We start from the raw sequence: 19,753 nt of genomic DNA on the forward strand, positions 1-19,753 counted from the left end.
ATAAACAATCTCTCAAGCACAAGCCCACATGCTAGCGAGGATCCAGCTAATCTTTATATTTCAAGTTTAGCCAACTTGTATTTATTTGCTAGCTAACAAGGTAGAACAGTTTAATTGTTTTTGAACACACCCTTCTGTCTGAGCATTAACTTACCAGAATCAATGTTCATTGATACTCCCATTTTAGTAGTGTCTGCTCTGCACAATTTGAGGAGTTGAGATATAAAAAGAGTATTGATAGAAAGGTTTCCTTCTCCACACAATGGGTTTCGGTGTCCATATGACCAATTCTGTTGGACCAGACCTCAAATACCAATATCGAGTTGAAACCGCTTGTCAGAGAGGAAGACATGATCTCTCGTGAGTGGCAGGGGGAAGTGGCTGTGTGTGTGTGTGTGTGTGTGTGTGTGTGTACATGGGAAGGTGCACACACGGAGCGAAGGAGATGAGACCAAAATGACAACATGAGAACAAGCGGACATAAACGCTGATAAATAAAAAATAAAAGTTGATTCCTGCATCTAGATAGATTTATCACCTAATTGCATTCATTTCCAATTCATTTGTTTCATCAAGACAGATTATATACAGAAGCCTGTTTTTTTTCCACCACAGTCGCCATTGTTCAACATTTCCATCACATGTTTATGTAAGCCTTTTAAGCTTGGCACGTAACTTAATTTGCGTTGTGATCATCTTCTCCTGTGACGTTTATTGAAGAATGCAGCTCAGGAGGTGTCTATGCAGTGTGCTGAAAGTGGCTTCAGGCTGATTGAAGCCGGCCAATTCTGTCACCATGCTGCGCCTTGCATGCTAATTACTACAGGATGTTATGTTTGTTAAAAGTGCTTACATGCACTTACACGACTTTCCCCCATGACTTGTTGTTACTTTCCTCACAATTGTCCTCGCCAAAGTGAAGGAAAACGTCTGATTTGTGAGTAGGGTTGCAAAGGGAGGGTATATTACTGGGAACTAAGTTTTCCAGTAAACTACCAGAATTTTGTTAACTTTCAAGTTTTGTGGGAAAATGTATATGATGACATTTAGTGGCCTTTTTGGGTACTTCATATTATCACAGGTATCTGTAATTATCTCTGCCCCTCTGTGTGGCCGTATCACATGTAAAATATATGAAGTAAATAAAATGACAGAGGTGTAAAATATTATCCTAAATATAAACCATCGACAGTGAATAACGATGGTGTTTACTATGGGGGTTCATGCATGAAATATCATTTATCTTTCTTTTTTTTTTTACACACTTTTATTTATTTTACAATGTCAATATTTATTTATTTTGTCCATTTTTTGGGGTCAAACCGGTGGCAGTTGTGAAAACGTTAATATGTGGAAGAGTTGCAGAAATAATGGCATTGTTGATTATATGCTTCTTCTTTTTTTTAAATGCATTAGGCTATTTTCTCCTGAACTATATGGTCTATCCACTAGTAGAAACTCATGGACAATATGGACACATATATAAAAATGAATACTATATATCAAGAAAAACGTTTTGTTTGTTATTTAAGTATAAATTAGTTTGGTAAATGACCAGTAGCTTTGCAACCCTACTTGTGAGTGTTTGAGTAATGCCGAGTATCCACGTTAACACTAGAAAGGCAGAGGAAGTCATAATCAAACCAAAAGAGTATGGCCACTCTTTTGTCTTTGCATTCTTTCGTCAGAACACTACGATGAATCACGTCAGTCCAAGCTGACTGGTGATCTGTCCAGACTCCAGAACCAGCCAGGAGATCATTGTATTTTATGGCCAAAGCAATTAGATTTTTTTCTCTTCCTTTATTCCTGTCTGTCTGGGATCATATTACCCATCTTGGAATGACTTCAACAGAGACGGTGGTATTCCCAGGGAGCTGCCTCTCCACTGCAACTCAATCCACAGCCATGGCCAATTGGGGTCGCTGTGATTTATAGAAATATTCTCCCGTAGAGGAACTCTCACTCCAACCACACTGGGATTCCTCCACTGGCACCTCATAGACCTCATACAGGGGGGGGGGGGGGGGGGGGTTTACGTCCTTCAGGTCCCAGGTCAAGACAAAGGAAATCCGTAGCAAATTATGTACAGTGGCGTCTGAAATTGACACCCTTGATAAAGATTTGCAAAAATGACTATATAAAATAATTAATAAAAAATACTGAGCTATATTGTATGCTCCCATTTTTTAAATGTATTATATTATTTTATAGTAATGCGATTGCTCATAGAAAGAGATTTTGTTTAACAAGTAAAACATTTTTTTTTGACACCCTTGTTTTCAGTACCTTTCAATACCTCACCATGTGGGGATAATAGCACTGAGCCTTTTTCTAAAATGTTGTATGAGTTGTAGAACACATTGAGAGGGATCTTAGACCATTCCTCTATACAGAATCCTTTCAGATCCTTCATATCTTTGGCCTGTGCTTATGGACGGCCCTCTTCAATTCAAACCACAGGTTTTCAATGGGTTTCAAGTCCGGAGACTGAAATGGCCATTGCAACATTTCGATTTTGTGGTCAATTAACCATTTCTTTGTAGATTTTGATGTGTGCTTGGGGTTATCTTGCTGGAAGATCGATCCACTTGCGGCCATGTTTTAGTTTCCCGGCAGAGGTAACCAGATATTTGGCAGAAATATCACGGTACTGCTGAAGTTCATGATGCTGTTGACCTTAACCTCTTGACCTTAACCTCTTAACCCCTTTTTGGATGTGGATGTGGATGTGGATACCAAACCCACCGCTGATGTGCGTGGCCAAAGAGCTCTATTTTCATGTCATCCAACAAATGTAAACACTTGGACTTTGCTAAACGGCATTGGAACTTGGATTGGAACTGGTGCTTTGGTCAGATGACTTGAAAATAGACTAATTGGCCACGCACATATACAGTATATGAAGCTTGGGATCAGTGTAGCTATGATAGAAGCCATTTTCTAACGTTTTTAATGAGTATACCACAGATAAAGGCTCAATTGCAGTAGCAACCAAGAGATGGATTCCGTGCCATTATCACTTGGTCAAATTCTGCATTTGTGAAATCAACGACAAGCTTTGCTTAAGATGGTGTGTTTTCTCTAGGGTCAGAGCACATCATGTTATCCTGCCCTCACAGCAGTGATAGGCTCCAGGCAATGTCACTACCTTTTTAGGTGTTTTTGATTGGTGGCTTTATATGTATAGGCAGACTTTACTTTGGGGTCTCAGAAGGTTGAGCAGCATAGTAGTAAACCCATAGTAGAGGGAGCTGAGGAACGATCAAAAGACAACACAGAAGAAGCTAGTGCCCTAAGCAGTCTGAGTCCCCCACATTTGTGTCAACTGTCTGATGCAGAATATCAGTCTCCTCCTGAAGCAGTGCTTTATAGCAAGGCATTGTGTCTGTAATGTTACACAGGCTGTCTGTATTCATCTATATTCAGTGCCACACTAAACAGAGATTTGGGGTTTTACTGGGAGTGACTTGGGAGTTAGCTGCTCTGTTGATGAAGTTGTGTAATGTGTATGAGACCTAGAACAACAAGGCCTTCCCATTCTAAACACTATACCCGGGAGACTTCTCCTCAGAATCCTCGTTTTTGGAAGCTCCCTTTCCCAAGCACAACACTGCCAACCACTACCTGATGCAACTCCGCAGGCGAAAATGCAATAACAAACGAAACAAGGATGTTTTTCTAAGCACTGTCTAGATCGTTGGCATGCCCAGGAGATTTTGCGTGTTTTATCGACTTGGGGGTGGGCATACCCAGGTGTTGCATGTTGGAAAGGGAAGGGCAGTGGGAGGGAGGAGGGTACAGATTGAGGTCTGCCTTGCATTGTTCCCATCTCTTTTCTTTTTTTTCCTATTCTTTATCTCTCTCGTTTTTTTTCCCTCCTCACTCAATCTCCCTCTCTCTTTTCCCTCTCTTTCTGCCATCTAAGTGAAACCAAAGCATTGACTGCTCCCCAACTGATTTGCCTCTGTGTGACCTCCCTTCATTGGTGCCATTCACTGGCGGTGCTGAAGCAGAATGCAGCGTGGCTACCAGGGGGAGAAAGAGTGACACGCGGACGCGCTCTGATAGACTTTCCGAGTGAAGTGGATTAAATCAGCATCAGGCTAGTGGAGCTGATTACCCTGAATATGAAAATGCAGTATCTTAATGGTACATATTTTCATGAGGCAGCCCAGTTGCCTTTCATTTTGCGGCTAATATGTCTATTCTTATGAGTCATTTACTTCTTTAATTACCTTTAGCAGCAGATGCACAATGGTGTATTAATGTGAATGATTTTTACGGCCACTTTATCATACAGTGCCTGGGAAGTTGAAAGGCGTAATTGAGGTGGAAGAGCGACTCATGAGGGAAACAATATTTAGTTGACAGCTTCCCTTGTAGTCTAGGAGGGTGTTTATGAGTTTACACCACTCTAAAGCAGTAATAAACACACTATTCATTTAATAACTGCTGAATGCCAGGGATGGAAAGGTCTTCACAGAGAGATTTCCATTGTTATTGAATCATGATAGGAAGTTGTTGTCCTATAATCAGACAAAACTGTCTGTGTGTGTGTGTGTGTGTGTGTGTGTGTGTGTGTGTGTGTGTGTGTGTGTGTGTGTGTGTGCGTGTGCGCGTGTGTGTGTCCTGCCTGTGTGAAGACAGTGGAAGCCATTGTTATTTTCTTACATTCGTCTAATTTAGTGTAGGTTTTGGCCCTGTTACTTTGATCGTAAATGACACTTCTCTGTGTGTTGTGTCTACAGTATGTGTGCTTGTCTTTATATGTATGTGTTTATCCAGACCTCTTTGAACAGGGGCCTTCTTTTTGCCATCTGTTGTTAAGCTGCTGGCTAAGCAAGTCTGGAGAATCCAAACAAACCGGCGGCACACAGCAAACGGAAGCTGTCAGGCCTGCATAGCTTAGCTGACCTCCCGGGCTGCCGGTCACACTGCTGTACCAGGCTCCGAGTGGAGCGCTGGGCCCAGACGGGCCCGCCTGGTGGCCACTGTTTGCTCTCCGCTCTGCGCCTGCTCCGTGCCCCCTCCTCTCTCATTCTGTCTCCCTCCTCCTCTCCCTCCCTTCACTCCCTGCCGTCCATCATCAGTCCCGCTCCACAACCCCCTCTTCCATCCACACTCATGTTTAAAAACTTAATTTTCTTCCCTGTTTTTCTTTCACTCCATTTTCCCCCTGAAAACATTTGTCAAGCCATTGCATTACCTGTTATGTGGAGAACAAACAAAATGGGATTTCTTTATTGAAGTCAGCTTGCAACTTATATAATTGCATGCTGTGCTTTATATTGTTTAAACATGGCAATTTGAAATGTTTAGTCTTGTCATAAATATTAATAGATTAGTTGAAAAGTGCAGCAAAGGAAGGGAATATAATGGTTTGAAGTGGGTACAAAACGTTGATTTATTTATGTATTCTACGTGAATTAGTTTGGATATCTAAACATGGGTTAGAGAGTGTTTTTCAGAGGGCCTGTAAAGCGTGAGGTTTGAACATGGGTGCCTGTTTTCCATGTGGAGAGGCTTTTTGGAAATGGCATTAATGACATACTTACTGGGAATCCAGCCCTGCCTACTTTGCATTACAGATAAACGGCCATAGTATAAAAAAATAAAAAAACGCAATTAAAATAAATAGACACAATCCTCCCGTTGCTTATCCAGTCACGTGTTTAAGAATTCTGTCAAATCAAAGGCATTTCAATTAAAATGACACTTATTGTTAACACTTATAAGTTAATTCCATTACTATATGTTTGCACACTCAAAGCCCCCCCCCCCCCCCTCACCCACATCCTCTTACTAGTTACTATGGGTGTTAGTAACTTTCCCAGCTTCAATAAATTCACCACCGGTCTTACAATAGACAGCGTAATAAAGTACAAATAAGGAACGTCTTTCCTGTCCGTAGATCAATAGGAGGGAGTTCACCTACTGTGCGATCGTCACACCAGGAGGAGCCAGAGAGAAGGGAGCTTATTGCACAGGGCTGCAGCTGAGGTGCAAAGGGCCCTTTGTTTGGATCAGGGGTAGGGGTAGAGCCAGGGCCATAAATGTCAGGTGAGTTGAGACGTGTGCTCTCTCACTCAGAAAGTTGAGCAGAGAACCTTGACATTTAGGCCATCACCACGCAGGCCCATCGAGGCCTGAGACGGGGGGAGAAAGGTCTGTGTCTGCTGAGCAGGACTATTAAGAACTAACCTATTAGCTGGGTTTTTGCTGGCCGTCTGAGAGCACTGGTCTCCTATCTAATAAACTCCAGCCACTGAGTAAACAGCCAGCACTGGACCCTGCTCTCCTCTACTCCTCCTCTCCTCCCCTGCTCCCTGTTTCCCTCCAGTCTCCACAATGGCCACAGGGATCCGGTTACACCTGCGCACACATCTTCTAGCAATTAGGGGCAATTTGTTTGAAACCATTTCACATTCAAGGTCTTCCCTGGCGTTGGGGTTGGAGGACATTGGTGAGTCGGAGGAAATAAAGAGGGCTCTCTCCTGATGCGTCTGAGCAAACACACTTGACCAGACCCTCGTTTCATTTCTCACCACCCCTCTCCCAGTGGAGCCACCCTGAATGGAGCCCTCTCATTTTTCACACAGCCACCCTCTTTGACCTGGCTCACATTTTTCTATTATTTGTCTGTCAGTTTGAAATGGAGGATGAGTGTTGTCGGCCTCCTCTCTGGGTGTAACGTAGCCTGCCCGCTAGACTCTCATTATAACCAGCACATTTGAATTCCTCTACAGTTGGACTTTAGTTATTTGCTGTTTTTTTTTTGTTTAGTTTACTCTAAGCCAACAGATTATGTAGAGAGATAAAGAAGTGCCCTCGGTCACATGTCCAAAATGTGCGTACAATTACGACGTGGTGAAAGGTGCAGGGCTGAATCAAAGCGAAGACTTGACTCTGTGGTAATTCTCTGAGCAGGGATTTGTATGGCACCCAGAGCTGGCTTAAACAGCAGGAAACCCAAAGCCTGTAAATAATGTGCAGACTGCATATAAAGACATCCACTACTCAGCCCAATCCCTTATCGCTGTTAGATAGCCCTGGGACATGAGAGCTGCTCCTGCCTTTTTCAGAGACTATATTCACTAATATGGTGTGAAAGTATATGCAGATAAGGCAGCCGTGTTTATTGAGGCAGACCCGTTAAACACAAGGGAAAGTGTGAACTTTGAACACATTTGAAATAGAAAAACAAAAGAGGATTCCAAATGACATGGACAAGGATACCAAATTGCATCGTCTTTGTTGACGATAAGACCTTGTCTGATCCTGGAGGGTGTTTTCTAATCAAAAGTTCCTGAAGGATTTTTTTCTCTGTACGTTTGTGTGTGTGCGTGCATGCGTGTGTGTTTAAATACTGTAGTTTTCCTTGTCCTATCTGATACTGTACAGCTACAGCTTAGCCTGTACTACAAACAACCATAGCAGGACATTCTAAGGAACCGTCTCCAGTTGAACCTAGGCCTACATATACGGATTTGGCACGTACAAATATGTGAATCCGATTTGAGAAGCCTCATGTTACTTATGAGATGTTTTGCCAGTTAGAAATATACACAGTTCGTTCTGCTACGGTTTTAAACATTAGAATTAAGTCCAACTTTAATAAGTGTATCAACCCTAGTTAATTCTGGAAACGTACAGTATTCCCCCCCCCCTTTAGCATTACATCTGCTTTTCACAATAGCAAGATTGGCTCCTGTTCCCTTTGCAGCTTCGTCACCATTATCTGTTTTGAGCAGTTTTTGTATCTGATCAGTTCCACCTAATATGTTTCTTGATTTGTGCTGTTGTATTGCCCAGACAACATGCTGTTCTCCTCATTTCTCTGCTCTTTAGATGCTCCGGCCTGTCATCCGCTGGCAGTTTATTGCAGGCGTCTGGAGCTGCTTTTCAGACTTGTACGTCGATCAAGGCTCAGTACCTTTGAATGTGAGATCAAAAAGAGATGAATTCCAGGGAAAGTGGGGAGAGAGAGAAGAGGGAGAGAGAGAAGGGCTGTGTGTGAAGAGAAGAGTGGGTGCTGTGTAAACATCACAGTGACAGCTCACAATGGGTTATTTTAGCACGGCATTAGGCCTCTTCAAGGCGGCCAGCTACAGTCGCCTTGTTAAACAACAAATCATTCCTCAGCCTCTAGCCGGGCCTCACCTCGGAAACACTCTGCATAGGTTCCCCAGCTAGTCCGTTTTAGCTCGTTCTTTTTCAATAACGACAGTCATTTCGACTCATCCTGTGTCTTTTGCTCTTTAAACAATTTTACAAAGTCAATGGGTGAAACAGAGTGCCTAAACAGTCTGACTAATAAGTGATTATTGTCTCCTTATATTTTTTCACTTTTGTCAAATATAAAAGTATTAAATAGTTTCTAGTTGATGATCAACTTGGATGATGAGAAAATACAGTGTTGCATTGCAGTGTCACGGTTACTGTATTTCTGCTGATTGATTATAGTATAATGTAGGCTTTTTGCCCAATTTTTTGGGCCAATGGTTCCCAGAAACGTATATCTTCATCCACAAGTGTCTGAAACTCCCATGATATCCTGTTGACTCAAGTATCCTTGTTCCAACACCCCCCCGCTAGTAAACCAGACACGTTACACCAAAACATCTGTGTGTCGTAAGTTAGAGAAGACGTTTGAATGTTGCCCTGTAGTAATCCGCGGGCTTGGCTTTAAACTATTCTGTGCTCTGTTGTGTCATGGCTACCTCACCAGGTAAAGTCATTCTCTCTTAGAATAAGAACCCGCTCTCCTCTTTTCCATTGTACAGCTCGGTCATTTGTGTTCTATTGTCTATTAAACTTGACTTCCTGCTGCTCATTTTACATAAGTACTGTATACAATGTGTATATAACTTTTAACCATCAACTAATACTTACCTACGACTTGAGCTTCTTGTATTACGTTGCTCTTGTGCTGGATTTCTTAAGTGTTAGTAGAGCTGGGATGATAAACCGGAAATTAGCGACACCGACCAAACCGATCACTGGTTATAAGCATTTTTCTGATATCGTTCATTACGATAAGTAGCCTATACTAGAGAAATGTGAAGTTTGAAATGAAATAACTTTGCTAATATGGCTGTTAATGGGACAATTGTCCCTTGTTAATGGGACAATTGATGGCTACAACCATCAAACTAGTAGTAGTGCCAGCCTCACCAATGTGTCGGAGGAGACACCGTTCACCTGACGACCAAGGTCAGCCTGCAGGTGCCCGGCCCGCCACAAACCCTCCCCTAGCCCGGGCGATGCTGGGCCAATTGTGCACCGCCCTATGGGACTACCGATCACGGCCGGTTGTGATACAGCCCGGGAACGAACCAGGGTCTGTTGTGACGCCTCTAGATCTGCAATGCAGTGAGCTCCCTAGTAGTAATTGTTTAATGGATAATTAAAAACAAACTGTGTTGCCCATTAAATATATACTTTGGGATTTTGGCAGTGAGGCCCTCTATCAACTTCCCCAGAGTCAGATGAACTCGTAGATACCATTTTATGTCTCTGCGTGCAGTTTGAAGGAAGTTGCTAAATAGCGCTAGTGCCATTGCTAGCTAGTGTTAGCGCAATTCCTAACTAGCGTTAGCGTTAGCATTGGCTCACGAAACTACCTCTAACTTCTTTCATGCTGGACACAGAGATACAAATGGTATTCATGAGTTCTGTCACAAGAAAAGGGTATACTATATTTTATGAATGTGTGGGCTTGAGGTTTTCCTCCCACGAGAGAGAAAGAGAGAGAGAGAGAGACACGCCAGGAGAGTGGCCTCTGTAGCCTGTGGTCATATTCTTGCCTCATGATGTCATCCCACAGGCCTGTGTTAGAGAGAGGTCAACATATACACACAGACCAGCGCACAGCTGTTTGCCCCCGCGTCTGAGCTGAACTCCCCTCTCATCTGTTCCTTTATAGAGCTTTAACAGGCCTACAGATCAACTCCTTATCCTATCACTCTCTCTTCCTCTTTCTCTATAACTCTTTCACCATACCTTCTTCCTTCTGATATTTAACTTTCATACAATATTTCACACATTCCTCTTTCACACGTTTCTTTAACTTTCCATCTTACATCCTCTGAGCACCTCCCCCTTTTTCTTCTTCAACATACTGCTTTTAATTTGACTCCGTATGGCAATCAACCTAACTTATCAAATAATTGACTTGAGGACTATAACTCTGCTGTGCAAGATGGGCTTGGATGTGCCCCCGACTGTTTGTTTAAGTTTGTTTAATTGTGGGAGTAAGCGTCTGAGGAACATGGAAAGAATGAGCCCAGTTATTTACTCAGATGTTTTACTGGTGTAGGTGTGAGACTGGCGGCTCACTGTGGGAACACGCGCTTGCTTTTCTTGGTATCAGTGTGGTTTTCATGACCACTGTTTTTTCCCAGCTCCCCGGCTTTGTTTGTTCTGGATGGCATGTTTGATTATTTATCGTGAGGGAAAAGGGAGTAGCTGGAACAATAAACATGTGACTGCACTGTATTTTGTTTTCCACTGAGAAGGCCGTGTCCTTTAACAGATATTTGGAGCAGCAATAAACCTTTTATTTGCTTTCTGGGGGGGGGGGGGGGACAGAGGGAGAGGAGGATCAAAAAGCACCAATCTCTTTTTCTGTTTACTGTAAGTGCCACTTATCAACAGAAAAATATTTTCACTGGCCGGTTGCTATTGATTTTTGTCCTTTTTTTTATCCACAAGTTTGTTTTGTCAACTGATTCTTGTTTGTGCGTTGAGAGGAAACTATGGAAATGTGTTTGAACGAGGCGCGGGTGGAAAACATTTTTATAATGTCCGTTTTGTTTTGTTGCCTATCTGCAGTCCGAGAACACATTGTCGTTTGGGTTACATCTGTTGTGTTAAAAGCAATACGATTGGTCTCAAGAAAATGGTTGAGCCCCAAGACACAATAAAATATCTGCTTTTAGTTTGAATGTTGTTCCTTTTTTTAACCCACCATCGTTTTAATCTCTATTCCAGGCCCTCCAAGTGGCTCGACAGATCCTTCTACAACAACAACAACAACAACAACAACAACAACAGCTGCAGCCTCAGCAAGGCACCGGTCTAAAATCCCCCAAAGGCAGTGAGAAGCAGCCAAGTCTACAGGTACTACAACACACTCTCATACAGTATTTCATGTTAGCAACATGCAAACGGTATTGTTTGCTGTTGCACCAGTCAACTGTCATATTGTTACTTCCTGGTTGTAAAACCTCAAGACAAACACAAGCGGTTGGACGGTTGTAAAAGTCACTTATTAAGTTGAACAATGGAGTGCTGAACTTTCTTGATCTTTTCTATGGTACACTGCGTGCTGTTTTCTTTCTGTCTGTTGGGGGGGATGCACCAGGCAACCTGCATAAACAGGAAATTAAGAGAGGCAGAGCGAGTGACGGTTGCAGACCAACCATGCTCGTGTGTCTGTGTGTTCGTGGGTGGGGATTGCAATGGTGGTCAACATCATACATTTCAGACTGTGACACTTACTATGTAGAAAAGACAGGATTGTATATAGCCTAGACTCACAGAAATCACCTTCTGAGAAATATTTATGTATTCTATGTATTTATATATTTTTAAAGCCAAGGCAATAATGCACACATGCAGTATTTGTGTTGTGGGTCGAGGCCTGTTGTAGCAGTGTGTGGTAAGTATGTGATAGAAGGATGAGTGGCCTGTTTATAGGAAGGATAAAGGAAGAGAAGAAAGAGGATAAAGAAAAAGAGGATAAAGGATGAGAGAGGGGAAGATGAGGTGAGGGTTCCAACTCTCCAGCAGAGATCTGAGCCTGGACATGCTTTAGGAGCTATTTGGTCGCTCACTCACTCACTCATATTGAGGATCAACTGTTTTCACCACTAGCAGGAGAGGGCACCAGGGAGCAGACGGGGTATGCGGATGGGGTGGGAGTGGGGTAATAATTAGAGGGTAAGGGATGCGTGGAATTTATTTGGGTAGCCTTTGTGATTTTTCATATTTTCTGCTGCTTTTGAATAGGAACAGCTATCCGTATCTGATGCAATATTTACGTTAATTTCAGATCAGCCGTTTGAGCTGCCTCAGATGCGTATCTTTGTTTGAACAAGGAGGGGTTGTTTGTTTCAGTGTGAAATTGCAAACGACTTCAGGGCATATTTGATAATTAATACGAAGGCCTGTTCTGTATGTGTGTGTATATCTAATATTTAATACCCCCTTTCCCAAAGGAGGCCCTTTTTAATGAGCTATTGTAGCAGCTAGGTCTAATGTCAGGTAGTGAAAGAGGCTCTTTGTTGTGCAGATGTCTCAGGAATAGCTCCAGCGGATGAAATATGACTGTGCTGACCTTTCAGTTGTGTGCGTATTTGTCAGGATTCAAATAAGTTGAAAGGATCAAACTAAACAGTTTCCCGAGTCAGGCTGGGAATTGTGCAGCAGAGGTCAACAGTGGGGGCCACATGGAGGATTCCAGCGTACAGCCAGTTGTTGGTACGTAGTGAAGTACTAGACCATCTCCCGCAGACAAAGACAAAATTAAAATTCTAATTTATTAATGTATACAGAGATCTTGCCCAACCTGTCACTCAGCTATTGAAAAGAGAGCCGGGGCCTTTTTTCTCTTCTCCCTGCCCAGTAGTTGTGAAGAGCACAGGCTGGCTGGTCATACTATCTAAATAAAAATGCTAAATTGCCTCCTCTGTAGTGTTGTAGGCTATGTAACATTTTTCCTATGTTGAAACTGTCATAATGACAAGCCACAAGTGTTTATTTATCTCAGAGTAACAAACTCCACTAATTAAATACATAAATTCAATGGCTGTGTTCGTGCATAATCAGAATGTGTGTGTGCATGAGTTTATAATATATTTGGTCTTCCTGCAGTGGAGCAGCCTCTTTATTCAGACACTTTAGCTAGAAGGACAAACCCACACACAGAGAAAGCACTAGAAGACCCCTTTAGTGCAACAACATTGGCATTCTCCACAGCATACTTGGGGATAATGATTTTTGTATTGAGTTGGAACAGGTCATCAAAAGACATAATACAACAATTATGAGCTATGTAGTAAGCTGCCACCCCAGAAAAGCACCTGATGTGTAGAGCTGTGTATAGCTGTCTGCGGTGAGGGGGGCCATTCATCTTGGCAGTCTCCCCATTAGACAGAGAGAGATGCATGACCTCTGTGACTCACTCCAATTCATTTTATTCAAGTCAAAAATAATGAAGCGCAGAATATCTGAAACATCAGAAAGAAATGACCTGCGTGGAAGCGGTAAGAAAAAAATCAAGCAAGCAGGTGAATCCTTGATCAGCATGAAATGGCTCTTTGGTTTTATATCTCCAAGAAGAGGGGGTGTTTTCATCTCCAACCCCCCCCCCCCCCCCCCCCCCAATGAAACTTGTAGACAAGATGCCACATGTCCTGCTTGTATAAAGTTACCCAGGGCCTTTAATCAGACTAAATCATACAAACAGCTGTTAGCAGGCTGGAGAGCAGCGTAACATACTTGGCTGGTCAAAAAGCCAGTAAATTACTGACAGAATGACACATGTAATTAAAAGAGTCCAGGCCACTTTACCTCGCGCTTTACACCTACAGTGGCGCAGGACGAGAGCAAGCAACTCCCACCTCGCTAATTAGCATTATCAGTGAAATGGTAGGGTTTGACTCATTAGTTCCATGTGCATTTAATTAGAGGCTGGCTGAAATTGGATTTAACTTATTACTTTTTCATGGATCACTTTCTTGTCATCACTTCAAATTGGATTGCAGCCCCAGGTAACTAATTATGCCAGCCGCAGGATCAGGAGTGGAGAAATAGGTCATTAGGAACAACACTGTCGGACCCTCGCTGATAGTCCACTCACACCGCGGAGCGAGAAGGGGGGGGGGGGGGGGGGGAAGAGTCTCATTTGTGGCATTTCTTAGGAGGCTGCTCAGTTAACTACACCACGCTGCAAGGCATCCTGGGTAGACACCCAGCGCCTACAGTGGATTATGTGACATGAAGCTGGGCTGAAGATGTTATGTCAACATGGTTCCTGTGCCATCTGTGTAATGCCCAGATTAGACTTGTTCTGTTCCAGGTCTGAATGGTGGCCTTGATGGGCCTTCATTATTCATGTCACTAGTACCATGAGGTAATGTTCGGTAGGCTGAAAGCCAACCATGGCTCTCTATATGAACCCTCAATGAAGAAAGTTCACTTTTATTAGCCGGTATTGGCAGCTCAGAAAAGACAATCCTGAGAATGTGTGTGTATCAGGATTGAAAACAGAACATGTTAATGGTTTGACAAATGCCCAGTCCGCCTATTAGGCGTATTTTTATAATATTTTTGGTTGTAGACAGATTATTTGTAGCAGAGGCAAATGCGTCACATAGGGCGGCAGACTACAGAAAAAAAAATCCCTTGTTGAATCTTTGCTTGTTCTCTGAAAGCAACATGTAAAGATCAGTTCTTTCATATTTCTACTGAAGCTGAGTCCTTGAAGCTTGTGAGAAACGGAAAACAAGAAAAGAGAAACAGCTTTTTTTATGGTTTCCTGACTTCCTCTGTTCACTGAAATGATGCGCTGGCTTCCTTTTTATTTAAATGAAATGATCATGATTTGTCTGATAGGTCATCTTGTCAACATCCTCTGATAAATTTTTCATTGAACATTTTTGTGATGTCAAGGGAGCAGTGCTTGTTATTCTTCAGAAATTGGCAAAATATGGAAGGAAAAAAAATCCAGGTGAATATCTTGGTCTCTCTCTCTCTCGGTCTCTCTCTCGGTGTCTCTCGGTGTCTCTCTCTCTCTGTATCTCTCTCTCTCTCTCTCTCTCTCTCTCTCTCTCTCTCTCTCTCTCTCTCGGTCTCTCTCTCTGTATCTCTCTCTCTCTGTCTGTATCTCTCTCTGTATCTCTCTCTCTCTGTCTGTATCTCTCTCTCTCTGTATCTCTCTCTCTCTCTCTGTCTGTATCTCTCTCTCTCTGTCTGTATCTCTCTCTCTCTGTCTGTATCTCTCTCTATTTCGGTCTATCTCTTTCGGTCTCTCCCAATCTCTGTTATACACCATTGTGCACAGTCAAACAGAGGGCATCTCCAGGTCAAAAGTTAATCTTTTCAGTTTTACATGAAGAAAGCCTTTTAAGTTCTGCCTCCCCTCCGCTGCTCATATCCTTCATTGGTGGTCTTTGGGGCAGCGTGGTGTGACAAGAATGCAGGGGCCAAATCTCAATCTGACAGGGGATGAGAAGCCCCTGGCTTTCTCTATTTCTGTGTTTTGTAGTAGACCCATGGCATTGTCCTGACACATGCACACCACAGCGCTCCAAGCTGTAAGTCGTTAGACTACCGGGCCGGGGCCTGCCGGCTGGACCTCGGCCAGGGATCTGAGGCGATCAGAGGCGGTGTTCCGAGGCGCTCCCTCCCGCAGCCCAGCCGCCCTGTGGCCCAGAGCGCTATCCGCGGTGGCGGGCGAGGCGACAGTGAGCCCAGGCTCGGCTCATTTTGGCCCCCTGCCCAAACAGGAAGGCCAGCTGAGATAACGGGACAATGGAGGTGAGCGCATCCACTCTGTGATGAGTGCCCCAAGGTGTGGACCCCAAATGAGCCAGGTTTCCCGTTTTAAACAGACACGTTCGGGTTCAGACGATCAAGGCCAGTGTGGTTGGGTTCTCCTTTCACCTTGTCAGTAAACAGGGACTAGGCCTACTCCTTGTTTTGAACTGGGATTGAAATGGGAATGTTCTGACAGACACTGTGTTATTAGAGAAATCAATATTTGTCAAGTTCAACAGCACAGTTAAAGATGTTTTTTTTAGGTCCAGAATCAAATCACATATGTCTGTGGGTGTGTGTGTGTAAGTGATGTCTCTGTCCTTTTGTGTTTGTAAAAGCTCTCAAGGTGATGTGGTAATGAATTCTTAGTTGATGTCTTTGTTGCTTTGAGGTGATTTAATTCGCCAGGAATGATCAACCCAACGCTGATCCCTGCATCCATGTGTAACCAGGGATCAGGATGTCTTTTTCACCGCTTGTTTTTCTTGTCATATTGTAAAAATGTATTATGTGTACTGTATATATTAGAAACAGGTTTGGATCATTCGGTCAGAATGAAGTCATCCCTTGTATTTCCAGGCAGTCTGTTCCAGCCTGTTAGTAAGCCTCAGCCATCCGATGACTGTCGGCCTGACTCCAGTCACAGGGCTTTAAGCCACTGCCATTTTCAGGAGCTTTTTATTCTGAGGCCTGACGTTTCCCTTCAAGCTCTATCCCCGTCTCTCCCTCCCCCCAAATCGTGTATCTTTAAATCATTCTCCGCCACAGTATCTTGATGACAGCCATGTGTTGTTTGGAATGATTCACTCCCCCTTTAGGGGGATAATGGGTAGATGTATGGACTGTAAGGACAGAGCATTCATATCCATATAAAAAAAAACATCCACTCAAGTATCTCATGCATCTCTCCATTTATCATAACCGTTATTTAACCAGGTTAGTCTCGTTGAGATAAAAATCCATTTTTCAAGAGAGACCTAGACCATGACAGCAGCATCAACACATCAGTATCAGACAATCAGGCACATGACATCAACCAGATGAGAATGACATCATTACAATAAGCAGTACATCAGTAACGAACACGTACATGACACACGTCAGAAAAACATCCGAGTGCAATAGGTCAAGCGTCAGAGCTTCACAACTATACAACTTCTACATTATTTAAAAAAAAAAATGTTAACTCCTCTAGGGACTTCAGGTCCTCGAGTTTTAAGTTGGCTTGGAGGGAATTCCAAGACCGAGGCGATAACTGATGAGCATTCTTAACTGATGACTATAACTGACCAGCATGCTTTGCAGGATTAAAATCAGGCGTATTGTGCGCACACAGATCGTTTCAGTTAGTGTTATCTACTCACCCTGTTTTACTCATATGGTCTTTAGAGGGGGTGTACACTCCTGAAACCATGTATGAGAGACGTTCTGAATTGAATGACACACCATAGATACTTATATTCATTTTGGGCACTGAAGAGTACATGTTTATAGTCCACGCCCTGGTAATTCATGTAGCTATGACTTGTTTCTGGATACCAAATACTTGGCACGGATGCACTCGAAGTGCCCAAAATGTACAAAACTAAGTATTTTTACCATGTTGACGTAGTACTGTTTGATAAAGAGGACTATCTGACTGCTCATTCCATTTGGCGTCATTCAACTATAGGATTCGTTTTTTTCCTTAACAAAATGTCATAGTAAGGTGCTGTACTTCTTAATATAGTGTGTGATTCAAAATAACTCTTATATGGATCAATCGTGAAAGAATACATCACAGTTTCCCCATCTCCTAATGTTGCACATCGCTGCAGATGTTCTTGTTTTGACTAAGCGAAAACCACAGCAGACAGAACACAAAGAAACACAAACTTCGCCCTATGCTGGCTGGCATTATCAACTCAGGAAATATTTATCAAATACGGACCACAAATCTCCTGAGTTAACAATGTGTTCTTCAATGCCTGAAGATTAAAAGTAAATATCCAAATCAATAACACAATAAATCCTTGTAACACAGTTTAACAGGCATGGGTTACTGGTAACTTTCAAAGTTTACCAGTAAACTACTAGAAGTTTGGTAACTTAAGTTTTTGGGGGGGAATTTGATCACATGACATCTAGTGGCCTTTTTGGGGTGTCTGTAATTATCTCTGGCCCTCTGTGTAGCCTTATCACATGTCAAATATATACAATAATCAAATAAGTAGAATGATAAAGCTGTAAAACATTATCCTAAATATAAACCATCCACTTAGGGAATACCATTGGTGTTTAATATGAGGGTTTCAGCATGAAATATCCTTTATATTATGTCAATAATATGTCTTTGTTGTAAATGTTTTGGCGCCAAATCGGTGGCAGTTGTGAAAAAATACAATATTTGGAGAGTTGCAGAGTTAATTGAAAATAATGCCATTGTTGATTTAGATGCTTTTTTCAAAATGGTCTATCCACTAAACACTCGTGGACAATATGGACACAGATATGAAAAAATATATATTATATAGGATTAAAAATGTTTTGTTTTTCAAGTCCAGTTGAACTTTTAATTAATATAATTACCGAAAGTTCTGGTAACTTTGGTTAATTACCAGTAGTTTTGCAACCCTAAACAGGCTTGACTAAAGGAGTCCGTATTCCCATCCTAAACAGTTAGTTTTCGTCTTCGGCAAAGGTTTATTCGCTCGAAGTCAGTAGCTGAAGTCTGCGCCCCTTCGTTGGTGATTGGTCAACAGTAAGGAATCTTCAATTAACTTTTTATTGTCATTCATCGAGAGACAAATTATTTTCATGCAAATGTTTTCACTTGAGAAATACTGCACAAAACATCGTAGTTAGATGTAAAATCTTATTGACACAAATGCGAAAATGAATGACAGGTTTCATTAGTTCTGTCTATTTTGAGGCTACATCATCTCAAGATGGACAAACAGTACTATTGTCGACTTTTCTCTCTTGAAAAGCCTGCAACATGTATAATTTTTTAGGTCTGGCCTAGATCACATTCTACATTGGACGTAAAGTTACGACCCACTTGTGACCAACTGGTGCACCCGGCCCCTGGATCTGTAAACAATGATTTACTTTTCTCAGACAAGAGGGAACCAAACCATGTTTGCTTTCTCATGATTAAAGTTAAGTTTACACATAAGGAAAAAGTGTTTGTATACAGTTTATATTTTTATTTGAATTGTAAAATTAGTTAGATATATCTAGATACTGTATGTATTATACCAATGTTGATATGGCTTAGAAGGAATGTATTCTCCCACTTTGTTTATTAATAGGAGATGTGTAACGTGAACTGTGTCATCGTCTTTAACCCCAGAACAAATCCCTAGTCAGAACACCAGACGTTAACTCATACTTTCACTGTAACTCAGGCAGGAAATTGAGTATTTTATTATGTCATTTCCTCACTGTGTCATACGCATAAAACTGAAAGCTCAAGGATATTGATGATCCTCTGTGTTGATAAAAATGTGTTTGTAAAAATCTATATGTATCACATCGTTACATATGTGTAATTACTGTATACAGTGCAGGCTCAGGCAGAGGATGAGAAGAGTAGAGTGGGAGGGGGAGAAAGGGGAGGGTTGAACTGTATATCTGCTAAATTTATCATGAGGCCTTTGGGAGAATTGAAATGAGAACAGTGACCTATTACTGCTAAGAAGGTGTTTCATTGAGAATATGCCGACATGCAACTCCAGGGAGATACTGGGGAGAAGAGTGTGCCCAGAGCTGATACGTGTGTGTGTGTGTGTGTGTGTGTGTGTGTGTGTGTGTGTGTGTGTGTGTGTGTGTGCGTGTGCGTGTGTGCGTGTGCGTGTGCGTGTGCGTGTGTGTGTGTGTGTGTGTGTGTGTGTGTGTGTGAGAAAATAAAGAGCTTTTTTTCTTCTACTTAATTATTCACTAAGATATGTATTGGAATTGTCACTTTTGACACTTGAGGTTTCCCAGTCAATAATTTATATAGGTCACCCGTCTTAGCAAAGCTTGTTAGTTATTAGCAGATGAGGGCAGTGGGTTGTTGGTTTACCAGTGTATTTGTGGACTGGAATGTATTCCATCAGCATTCATCCTTAGACAAACTTTTATAGACGTTGATATGAGCAGTTTTGTTATGGCCATGTTTTTCTTTTTTGTGCTTTATTGACATGGTAATTAGTTGAGTTATGTGTTAATCCTGATTTTAGAG

The 19,753-nt window shown here is 42.2% G+C and overlaps 1 protein-coding gene across 7 annotated transcripts in view; it reads left to right on the forward strand.

The window, feature by feature from the left end:
• The window catches only part of LOC139413348 (forkhead box protein P1-B), a 208,293-nt gene that overhangs the window by 138,709 nt on the left and 49,831 nt on the right, over window positions 1–19,753 (forward strand). For all 7 annotated transcript variants that reach the window (XM_071160598.1, XM_071160596.1, XM_071160600.1 and 4 more), the window contains one exon: window positions 10,996–11,124. In XM_071160598.1, the coding sequence (XP_071016699.1) occupies window positions 10,996–11,124 (129 nt within the window). The remainder of the gene's footprint in view (window positions 1–10,995; window positions 11,125–19,753) is intronic.

The sequence above is a fragment of the Oncorhynchus clarkii genome, chromosome 7 (assembly GCF_045791955.1).
Source record: "Oncorhynchus clarkii lewisi isolate Uvic-CL-2024 chromosome 7, UVic_Ocla_1.0, whole genome shotgun sequence".
In the NCBI taxonomy this organism is placed as follows: domain Eukaryota; kingdom Metazoa; phylum Chordata; class Actinopteri; order Salmoniformes; family Salmonidae; genus Oncorhynchus; species Oncorhynchus clarkii.